Source organism: Engraulis encrasicolus, chromosome 15 (genome assembly GCF_034702125.1).
Source record: "Engraulis encrasicolus isolate BLACKSEA-1 chromosome 15, IST_EnEncr_1.0, whole genome shotgun sequence".
In the NCBI taxonomy this organism is placed as follows: domain Eukaryota; kingdom Metazoa; phylum Chordata; class Actinopteri; order Clupeiformes; family Engraulidae; genus Engraulis; species Engraulis encrasicolus.
This window is the reverse complement of record NC_085871.1, coordinates 37,335,671-37,346,958: the sequence shown is the minus strand read 5'-3', so window position 1 is coordinate 37,346,958 and position 11,288 is coordinate 37,335,671. Positions and strand designations below refer to the sequence as shown.

The 11,288-nt window shown below is 41.9% G+C and overlaps 1 protein-coding gene across 1 annotated transcript; it reads left to right on the top strand.

Annotated features, from left to right (window-relative positions):
• Positions 1-6,544, top strand: LOC134464019 (carcinoembryonic antigen-related cell adhesion molecule 5-like). The gene is made up of 9 exons (XM_063217459.1): positions 1-121; positions 543-599; positions 808-1,056; positions 1,562-1,822; positions 2,361-2,663; positions 3,507-3,776; positions 4,648-4,929; positions 5,198-5,449; positions 6,010-6,544. Exons 1-9 carry the CDS (start codon positions 73-75, stop codon positions 6,030-6,032), a joined length of 1,746 nt encoding a protein of 581 aa, XP_063073529.1. The 5' UTR covers positions 1-72; the 3' UTR covers positions 6,033-6,544.
• Positions 6,545-11,288: the final 4,744 nt, after the last annotated feature.

Genomic DNA, 11,288 nt, shown 5'->3' with positions numbered 1-11,288 from the left:
GAGAACCATAGGATCGATCCATCGCCATCCATCCACATCTCCACGTTTACCACCACCACCACCACCATCGCCATGATGCCCACCACCACCTGTCTGTTTCTGCTGTCTGCCTGCCTGGCAGGTAAGTGGCAAAACCAACATTTTTTAAAAGTGTAGACGCATAATGCACGCCATTCCATCAGTGGGGCGCAGTAATGGTGGTGGAAAAGACTTAACTGCCATAGTACTAATAGTACTATGACATGGCACAGGGCCTTTAGTAATACATCACAACTTGGTCATTGCCATTTTGGTACAGCAAATTTATAACAGGGGCCATGTCTCCATGGGTCAACTCCTTTGCGTAGAGCCCATGTCACACCTACTGTCACCAAAAGGTTTGGTAATGTCAGGCTTGGTAATGTCATATCGTTGTTGTTAAGATGTAGGTAAGTCTTTTCAGCGAAGAGTGAATGGGCCCTGCCAGCAAGCCCATCTGCACAAAGAGGCTACTGTGTCACCGTTTTACATAATGACATAATGTTATATGTGATGTGTGACAGGAGCTTTTGCCAGTGAGAGGCTACGGAGAAGAACCAGCTACAGGCTCCTCGCAGCAAGTGAGTACTATGTCATGTCAAATGAAGTGGTTTCATACTTAAATCTGCCACTGCACCATTTTTCTTGAGACAATTATTCAACAAGTCAATTTATTGTGTCATGGAGCGGACAAGTCTTAAACTGAGCGACACTGATTCAATTTGAAACAATAATCCAAAACATCAAATAAAATGCTTTTTCTTAATGTTTTTAATGTCTTTTTGAAAGGTGACCCCACAGACGTGCAGATCAGTGGTCCAAATTATGTGACCATAGGTATCCCCTATGGTTTCTCCTGCTCTGCAAAATGCAACCCAAGGTGCACATACACCATGACCCTTGACGGGAAGACAAGTTATTCGAACCCGCTCAACACCATCTTCACTACTTATGTCCCTTCAAAAGTCATCACTTGTGAAGCTACGAACCCACAGACAGGAGTGACTGCCAGCATTAGCAAGACCTTTCAATTTGCAGGTATGTAGGCCGACGCTGGAGGTACATTGCTGTTTGGATGATTGATGATGGGTTGCCAGATTGGGGCATAATCCCGCCCAATTGGGCTGTTTAGGATGACCATCTGTGCATTACAAAAACATATTGTGCAGATTTTTCTGTAGATTCATCGCCATAGAACTCAATATAATTTATTTAATTTACTGCCTCCAGCCGTTTTTTTAAAGCATTTATTGGACTGGGAATAATCAGTCACATTTGGTAATCCTGCTGATGACCAAAAACACTTGGAAGGATGTGCTCCACGAGGGCATGCACCACACAAACTTCAGAAATATGTTACCTTATGTAATGTGGTGGCAGTAATCCAGCTAACCCAGCTTTAAGCCACTTGGTTTACACACACTACAACCACGTCTTGGCATTTAAAAAAAAAAGCCTTCTTAGATTTATGGCACACAGCCAAAGACATGATAAAGGCACTTAAATGATCATTGTCTGACTTCTTGATGCATTTCCTTTTCAGAGGGGCCTTCCAACTTGGCAATAAAGGCTCCAAAAATGTTGCTTCCAAATGTTGAATCTACATTTGAATGCACTGCTACTTGCCGTCCTTCCTGTCTCTATACTATGACAAATTATGGGCGAAAACTAAAAGCAATCAACAGCACTGTTTTTACTTACGTAACACCTGAGCAAAACATTGCAGAACAAACTGTGTATTGCACAGCTCAGAACATTCTGTCTCAGCTTTATGTGGAAGCGAGTGCATCTGTACTTGTGGCATGTAAGTAAATGCTTTCAGTATTTCAATAATTCATTCATAATTTTTCATTCATAATTTTAATGTTTGTTGTTGTTTTTCTCAACATTATGTACAGAAGATAAATTAGGCTATGTATTGTCAGACAAACGAACTATGTTATGTTGAACGAACTATGTTGTGTCGTGGAAGTGATTTCATCTCCTCAATGATTAAACTTTTCATTACATCAATATACTGTTGTCATAATTATGATGAACAATAAGTTGCAGGTGACTAGTTGTCTAGTTGGCGCAGTGCACTAGCTGGCAATGAAAACACACTATTTACTGTTCAGTACAATAGGCATATGATGCTGAGCGAACTGTTGTGGATGTCACATGTTAGAATTTATCAGATCATTTTTTGGGTAACATCCCCCTTCAAATTAAATGTATATTCCTTCATTTCAGTTGCGCTAGATCCCTTTCTGCCTCTTGCTGGCATGCGCAGGCACGGTGTTGGTAAACATGAAATCCCAGTTGCTGAATCAGCTGTTTTTTGTATGTTTGATGTTCTACAGCTGGACCAGGTACTGTGTACATTTATGGACAGACATCTGTGACTGTAGGGGACAATGTCCAATACTTGTGCAGCTCAGCTTCAGCTTGCACCCCCGGGTGCACCTATACGTGGCATTTCCGAGGCAAAGTGTACGAGGGGAATCAAGTCCAGGTGCCTATCTTCAAAGTGGGTAAAGCTCAAGCTGCAAGCATTCTCGTCCTTGACATTGATGAGTACCATAAGGCCGAGCAGCTGGTGTGCACTGTTACAAACCCTCTGTCTGGCCGGACTATAAATGGCACAAAGATTCTGCAAGTTAATGGTAAGTGACACATTGCGGAGGTTGACTGTTCCTTCTCCTAGTCCGACATTGAAATGACTGTATGTTTGATACTGTAGTGTTCACTATGGGACGCTTTTGCACACCTTAAAATGGATGCTCTGAATGAAACCAATGGTAAACAAGTACAGATAGCCGCCCATGACACTAGTTCTCGCAAATGTATTGCTCATAACATTTTGGTCTTCCAGACCTTCTTCAGGTGAGTTTTCTGAACTGTTGTGAGCAATAAAAGTGCAAGTGCAATGGACGGTGTGTAGGATATTTGTCTACTGATACTGTAGTGTAAAAAGACCACGAGTTGTTTGAGCTGTAAATGATTCACCATTGGTCACGATTGCGTATGAGTGTTGGTGGATTTGTGCTGAGTGTATTGTGCAAAGCTACAGACTAGTATTTTGTATTTTGAGTTATAATTTATGGGCAGTGGTGTTGTCTACTTTTTTGTGGTGGGTATACTGTGTATTTGAGCATTTTTTGTGGTGGCTATACTGTATATTTGTGCTATTCCAAATATTGAATAAATCAATTTTAGGTGGGTATACTGAAATCCCTGACAATTTCAGGTGGGTATACTGCGTATACCTGCGTTCTACGTAGACTACTGTTATAGAGGGCTATGCTTAATAAAAATGAATTGGAATTGAATTGGTCACGATGTTCTGTCTTGGTGTAATGGTCAGGGACTTGGACTGTAGATCACAGGGTTGCAGGTTCTCACATTGCTCCCGGGACAGTAACCAATACCCTGCAATAATAACTGTAAGTTGCTTTAGATAAAAGCATAATGTGATGTAATGTAATGTAATGTTATCATCCCCCCAGATCCCATCGCAGTACGGCCCGTCACTCTGACGAATTCTGTACTAGGCAGTTCTTACACCCTGATATGTGATGGGGCCTCGCAAAACTCCCTCATCCGGTGGACCAAGAATGGCAAACCTCTGTCAACAAGTGACAGAGTCCATCTAGGTGACAATGACGCCACCCTTACATTTAAGCCACTGCAGCAGTCCGACTCGGGTGTGTACGCCTGCAATGCCACTGACCAAGGAAAAGTCATCCCCGGTGTCCCCTACGAGCTGAATGTTCTATGTGAGTATCTCAGAATGAGCGAACTGTGATCACACATGTAATAATTTTTTTTAAAAAGTTTTCAGTGACTCATTTCCAGAATGTATGCTGCCCATCCACAAATGTTATCTTATTCATGTAGGCCTACATTCACCACCACTATCAAGTATTCATAATAACTTGAAACTTTTCATGCATGAATTGGTGGATTTTCTCCATGCTCGCCTTTTTGAATTACCAGTCACAGACATTTGGTCAGAGGAAAAATATTAGCTTTGTGTATTACTTAAATATTAGTCTATTCATGAACTACAATAATTACACCCATGACCTTTAAAACATAGCATGGGTTTGAATGATGCATTGGCCAAGTGGTGATGTTTTTAACTCCTGTGTCCACTGCTCGATGAAACGTGGGTTATGGCAGTGCATAGCCAACAATCTCCTGCATCTACACAGTAAAAATACCAGTGTTAATACAACTCCTAAATGGTTGAAATGAACTCTGTTTCAGACACTCAAAAATATTGTTCATTTTACTCTTTGGTCTGTGTAACATTTTCAGGGTTAATTCCATTCAATATTGTGTATATAAGGCCTACTAAGAGCTGCCCAGTTGAATAGGAGATGCTGTGCTGTACTTTGCTGATCAAAACCAGTTCTGCAGATAGACACTCTCTCTTTTTATTTATTTACTTATTTATAAATGTTATCTTTTTATGTATCGATTTGTTTACTTTTTTATCCTTTCATCCTATTATCTCTATTATGAGTGTTTTATACCTGTCATCTTCATGATTTACCGCTATTGCTCATTATATTCCTTTTGGTTTGGTCGATGACAGGATGCATGATATAGATTTTTTTTTTTGCCTTGTTTCGCCTTGCCTAGATGGACCACTAAATCCACAAATGATGCTGATGCCGGCCGAGAAGCTGTTGCCTTATCAGACAGCCTTTCTTCTTCCCGGGCATTCTGCAACATTTTCCTGCTCAGCAGAGTGTAATCCACCGTGCCGTTATGCTTGGCTTTTTAACGGTAACCCAGTGAGCAATGTTACTACCTTCTCCATCCAATCAGTGAGTGAAGCTGATGTGGGAGTTCTTGCCTGCGCACCATACAATACAAAAACCTACAACAGGACTTATGTGATGATAACAGTGGAGATGGCTGGTGAGTAACGACACACAAAGATCAATTCATATCAAAATATTAACTTTAAGTATGTCTGTCTATGCCTGCGAAAGTAAAAAAAAAAAAAAAACGTAATTTCAGTTCTTCAATTCCAACTTGACTTGACTTGGCTATAAAGACAAAGCTCTTCAATAGAAGTATTTTCAAACTAAGTATTTTGACACTTTCATCTCCCATCGGGGTCAATACTACACAATGCTACTCTACATGCTTGCCCATGCCACATGCATTTACTTCTGTCTTGCAGACGGCCCAAAGGAAGTCACCATCTCTGGGCCAAAGTCGGTGCAGGTGGGACAGGCATCCACTTTTGAGTGTTCAGCAGTCTGCAGCCCTGGGCCTTGTGACTACTCTTGGCTGGCGTACGGGAGAACGATACACGGCAGCAAGATGGAGCTGACTATCAGCCACTACGTAGCAACGGAAACCATAACCTGCATAGCACAGAACACAGCCACCAAGAAGATTGTCGCCACCAATACCATAGTTGATGTCACAGGTAATACTCAACTTTTTTCCTCAACCAATAAGGCACAATAAAGCATCATACCAAATTGTAAAGTTGTGTCAGGCGCTACCCTACCTATAAATGCCTTGTGAAGGTTTTATAAAAGTTATCGTAGAAACGGATTAGACCAACATTCAGGGAAATTCTTATAAGGTTCTAAGAAGCATGACATACTTGCTGCAACCCAACATTCAGGGAAATTCTTAAAAGGTTCTGTTAGCATGGCATACTTGCTGCAGGTGGGGTATTTTTTTATATTAGTTAATTTCTAGAATTTATACCACCCAATTCTCCATATACACTATTTTTATTTTTTTTTATTTTGCAAAACTTCCTCTACTTTAGTTAGGCCAGTAACTAATAATTTGTTCCTTAGTGCTTATTCATGAAAAAAGCATATTTGTGAATGGGCACTTGGGCAGCATACATATTGAAAATGAACTACTACAAGTACTTACTCTACCATTACGCAAGCATTCTTTTCTCTAGAAAACACTACATGCCTTTTATTTTCCACTTAATCGAATGGTGTCTTATGTGTTCTTCTGCAGATCCTCAATGGTGTGGATGCTAAGTACGTAACAGACTGTCTACATGCAGAACCTTGGGTCAGGTGGTAGAGGAGCCTCTTCAGCAGCCTTTTAATGTTGCAGGTTCGAGCCCCGCTCTGCCTGACCCTCATTGTGTCCTTGAGCAAGATACTTAACCCCAAATTGCTCCCTGTGTGTTGGACATTGCCAACAGTGTGTGAATGTGAGTGTGAATGTGAGGCCTACATTGTTAAGCACTTTCAGGAGTGGAAAAACACTCCTGCACCATGTAAACTTACTGTTCATCTGAAAATTGACTTTTGCACATGGCCCTGTCTTGCGTTTCAGATAATAATAATAATAATAATAATAATAATAATAATAATAACAACAACAACAATAATAATAATAACAACAATAATAATAATAATAATAATATAATGACATAATAATATGTCTGGTTATTGCACGTGCTGTGAAATGTAACTAAAATGAAAAACTGTAAATACAATGAATGTATAAATATGTATTATATATGTTATTTACAAAAATAAAATGTGCCTTCGAAATGTATGACTGACTTTGTCTGAAGATTCATTTTGAATTTGCATGAACAAATGTCTATTGGCATGTGTTTCAGAAGTTCTTTTCTACACAGGAAAGCACTCAGCTGAAGTTTTGTTGTACTTATATTAGTCATATTGATAACCGTTGACTAAACTGAGGATACAACAAAAACAACAAGAGCAATCAGAAATGGCAACGTGACCTTCCTGCCAGCCCTATATGCTCATGATCCTGTGTGTTGGCCTAAGTCAGGGATGGGCAACTGGAGGCCCGGGGGCCACATGTGGCCCGCCTCCTCACTCAGTGTGGCCCTTAGATAAATTATAACTTAAAAAGTTATGACAAGATTATTTCAAACCACTACTAAATTCATCTGTTGTAGCATCAGTGAGCAACCAACTGCACCTCGAGCTCTGTGAGTTGCAGTCAGGTCCGTGGTCAAGTGGCCCTCCGATGGTGGCCATGAATAAATGTGGCCCTCCTTATCATGAATGTTGCCCATCCCTGGCCTAAGTTTCTGTCTGACTTGGTGTGTGTTTGATACCCCCTTCAAACAAAATACACATGTACACACACAGAGTGACCAGACAGACAGACAGACAGTGTCATTGCAATACCTGGCCCATCCAACCTCCTCTGGGGTGCCAGCTAAAGAGATAGTCACAAGCCCGTAGCCAGGGGGGGTTCGAGGGGTTCGTTCGAACCCCCCCCTCCCATCCCCCACCCCCACTCGAACCCCCCAAATACGTTGCATCCCACTTTGACTGGAAGGCCTTTTCATAGACAATAACTGTCAGATAGCAGTAACTGAGCCAACACTGGGCCGACACTATATAGGGAAATAGCTCATTTGAAGCAATTCATGTCCATTTATGTTAAGAGTGGGGAGCAACAGACAAACAATTAAAGACAGCAACAACAGACTTGTGACAAACTTATAATGAATAAAGTATGTCTAAATTAAAATATTTTTAGTGTGCTCGTGTATTTGGGAAACATTGGAGCCGGGAGCCAAATAAAGTCCACTTTCGGGGGGAAAAGATCCCCCCCACCACAATGCTGGCTACGGGCCTGAGTCAGTAGCGTCATGATGTACACCGCTCCTCCAGTGAAACTATAGGTACCACTCATCGAAAGGTCATTAGTACCGTCAGAGATTCTAGGAGTATAATACTCCTAGAATGAATAGAACAGTCCTTAGGTCTGCCTAAAGGGGGATTTCCTTCCCCTCCCCCTTGTGATAGTAGAACCCGGAAACAATGGGCCAACGGAATCTCTCTCTTATCCACTCTCTCTGGTTCCGTAGTACTACACTACTATGACAGAAGTACAGATTCTTTAATAATGCATCAAAACAGTACAGGGTCTTTACTAATGAATTACAACTTGAGTATTAAAATTACATCAAATAACAGGGGCCTTGCCCTCATTCAAAAGGCAGAATAGATTAGCGGTGCCGTATGTTGACAATGTTATGACTCACAGGCCTCACTGGCAATATTGATTGATATGGGTCTAAGTTGATAGATGATTGGCTGACCTGATACCATATTGACATTCAAGGATACAATAGCACACCTGCAAAACTATGATCACGCAATGACATTAGGGTAACCTACTGTATATATCATTGGTCAAAATGTGCAACTTGGTCAAAATGTATCATTTGTCAAAATGTGCACTCAAATGTCAGAAAAAAATAGATGTGAACTCTGCTGGACTTAACATCAAAATCTGATTAGAAGTATTAAATATCTGTCAAAAACTCTTTTGTGTAGATCTTGTACAAGAATTTGTCACTTCTTATATCCTAGTAATTTCATTAATAATAGCCTACATGTTATATTTACACCTTATTGTAATTTTGTGACACCTCCAGGGAACCTTTGGGTTCTCCCATGAACTAGCTGAGGGTTATTTAAGGAACCTTTACGTTTTAAGCTACAGGTCAAGGAAGGGATTGTAGTTGTTCAATCAGTCTGTCTGTCTGTCTAACTACCAACCAACCAATGAAAATCTAGTTGTATACTGTAGTCCAATATCCTAACTAGGAAGTTGACGCACGCACGCACGCATGCACGCAGGCACACACACACACACACACACACACACACACACACACACACACACACACACACACACACACACACACACACACACACACACACACACACACACACACACACACACACACACACACACACACACACACAGGCTCTGAAGGTTGCCATGCAAGGCATGCCAAATGTCTGGTGAGAAAGTGCTCTTTGAGAAGACATTTTGAATCCAATCGGTCATTTTGCTTGTAAGCAACAACATTCTTCATTCCTGCAAAGAATGACATTCTTCAATATATTTTCCCCTGGCACAGAGCATTAAAGAACGGGAAAATGCGGTAAAATGGGGACAAGTGGCAACATTGGACATGGCAGTTGTACCGCACAGTACCGCACCTTGAGCTTTGCTCTGTTGCTATCGTGGCCATTCAGGGTTTCACGTGCTAAAAGCTGATACATTAAAAATGTTACAATGAAAACCAGAGCTCTATCTTAACTCTACCTTATGTAAACTGGGTCAAACTGGGGGTGGGGGAGACAAATAAACACCCATCTGATAAATTAATTCGACCCACCCAGCAGTCAGTCTGAGTCTGCACCTCGGTCAATAGTGACTAATGCTAATAATGACATACACGTCATCCCTCTTCAACAGATACATTACAAAACCCTGTAGACACAATCGTGTCCTTTGTATCGGCATGCTCACTTCCCGGCAGTGTTGACATTGCTCGAGATACCCACCTCAGATAGGCTGACTGGAACACCAAATAGCCGTGTTAGAACATTTGGAACATCCAGGAACATTGACAAGAACCATTGTGACAAGGCCCACTTACATGCATGAGGAGGTTGGGTGGGTGTGGGCGAATTGGCTCGTTTTCCCAGACCCATAGGATAGACGGGGCCTAGAATCTGCAGAATAGCAACAGAGGCCCGGGGGTCTTCCGGTCGAGGCTGTCAGAGGCCCTGATGGTGACTACTGGGGCTGGTGCTTCAGATCATTGGAAGATGGCTCTTTGAGGGCAATGTGAATAATAATTGACCAAAACTTTTGGGGCACCTTTGGCTTAATGATTGCAGGTTCAAATCCTACCCTAGGAAAGTTTCGCACACAAATGTCTTTGTTGAGGTACTGGCTACAGGATTAATTCAAAGAAGTTTCAAGAAGGCCAGATGGCCAAAACCTCGCTTTATTTAATAAAACTATGGAGTAGATCCCACCCTTACCTTGCCTACAGCTGAATCCCATGGCTGACGTGTCCTGGAGCACAAGGCACCTAACTCACCATTGCTCTATAGCAGGGTTTCCCAAACTGGGGTGCGTGCACCCCTGGGGGTGCGCGGCCTGCCACAAGGGGGTGCGCGAGCTGAATAGAGTACTGGCTGAGATGTGTGTTTTTACAGAATTAATGAACATTACATGTTGTTCGGTGAATTGTATGCTGGAAGGATCCATCTTGAAGTGTAATTTGTAACTCCTAGACTTGTCATGCAAAAAGTTCCATTGTAATGATGGCAGAAAAAACGTCAGTTGAGTTTTGCTCAAAATGTGCGGTTGTGCAACATTCGCTTAGGGGGTGCGCGAACCACACTGAAATGTAAAAGGGGGTGCGCAGGGGGAAAAGTTTGGGAACCACTGCTCTATAGGACTGTATCCACTAACCTGCTCCTAAATAACGGTTTGTTAATAAGTTGCTTTGGATAAAAGTATGAGCTATAATGCAATATTTCTGTCCGTCTCTTTATCCAAGGAAACTGTGTTGCCAGATTCTGCTTAGGATGGCCGTGTGCATGAAAAAAAAGGATTTTGGAGAGAAAAAACGCCCAATTTTTGGCCATAGAATCCCAGGTGGGATTTGAGAATTTTTTGGGCTGGAAATCGTCAGCCTCATCTGGCAATCCTGCAAGGGAAGGACAGTTGCCCTGCTCTGCTTCAAAACCAGGCCTTTGGAGTAACTAACGTGCTCTGATCATGGTACCGAGGAAACTGGCTCTACGGTGTTGTGGTCAGAGGATGCTTGGGACCTTGGAGACCCAGGTTCAAAAACAGACAGGGCAACGGACCTCCCCTTTACTACAGTCCCACTGAGAAGCCCTAGTCAGTGACTCTCAAAATGTAGCCCGGGCACCACTGGTGGTCCAACAGAAACCTCCAGTGGTCCATGAAGTTTCTACAAATGCAGTCAGCGTTTCCAACACGTTAGCATACTAGGTTATATCTGTAACATTCTTAGATGTAAAGGATAAACATCTAAATGTGTTCTTTCCATACAATAAGACAGGCTTGTAATTCATATAGAAAAAGAAACCATTTGTCCACAAATCTGCTACGGTTAAACTAGTACTGTGAGCATGCCTATCAATTCAGTTGACAGGTGGACTGTGAATTGTTGTTGTCAGGAGAAATGGTCTGAAAAGTTTGAGAGAGAGAAGAGAGGAGAATCTGATGAAGACTGTGAAGTCGATACATTATCCAGCCATAAAAGGAAACAAAAAGGACTTGAAGTGTGCGGACCTCTCACTTTGAAACTATGTGCACAATCTTCATCTTCATCTTCAACTGAAAAGTTTGCGAAACACGAGCCTAAATGATGTCATAGCCCTGGCTGGGGCCATGGCTCACTTGCAAGTGTACTGTGACTCGTGTTTTAAAAGCCTGATTGTGTCAGACGA

Bases quoted from the DNA above. Each gene is read 5' to 3' on its own strand.
- LOC134464019 (XM_063217459.1), top strand. From the start codon at position 73: ATGATGCCCACCACCACCTGTCTGTTTCTGCTGTCTGCCTGCCTGGCA. The intron at 1,823-2,360 runs GTAAGTAAATGC...GATGTTCTACAG, and splicing joins TGCATCTGTACTTGTGGCAT to CTGGACCAGGTACTGTGTAC. The intron at 2,664-3,506 runs GTAAGTGACACA...TCATCCCCCCAG, and splicing joins AAAGATTCTGCAAGTTAATG to ATCCCATCGCAGTACGGCCC.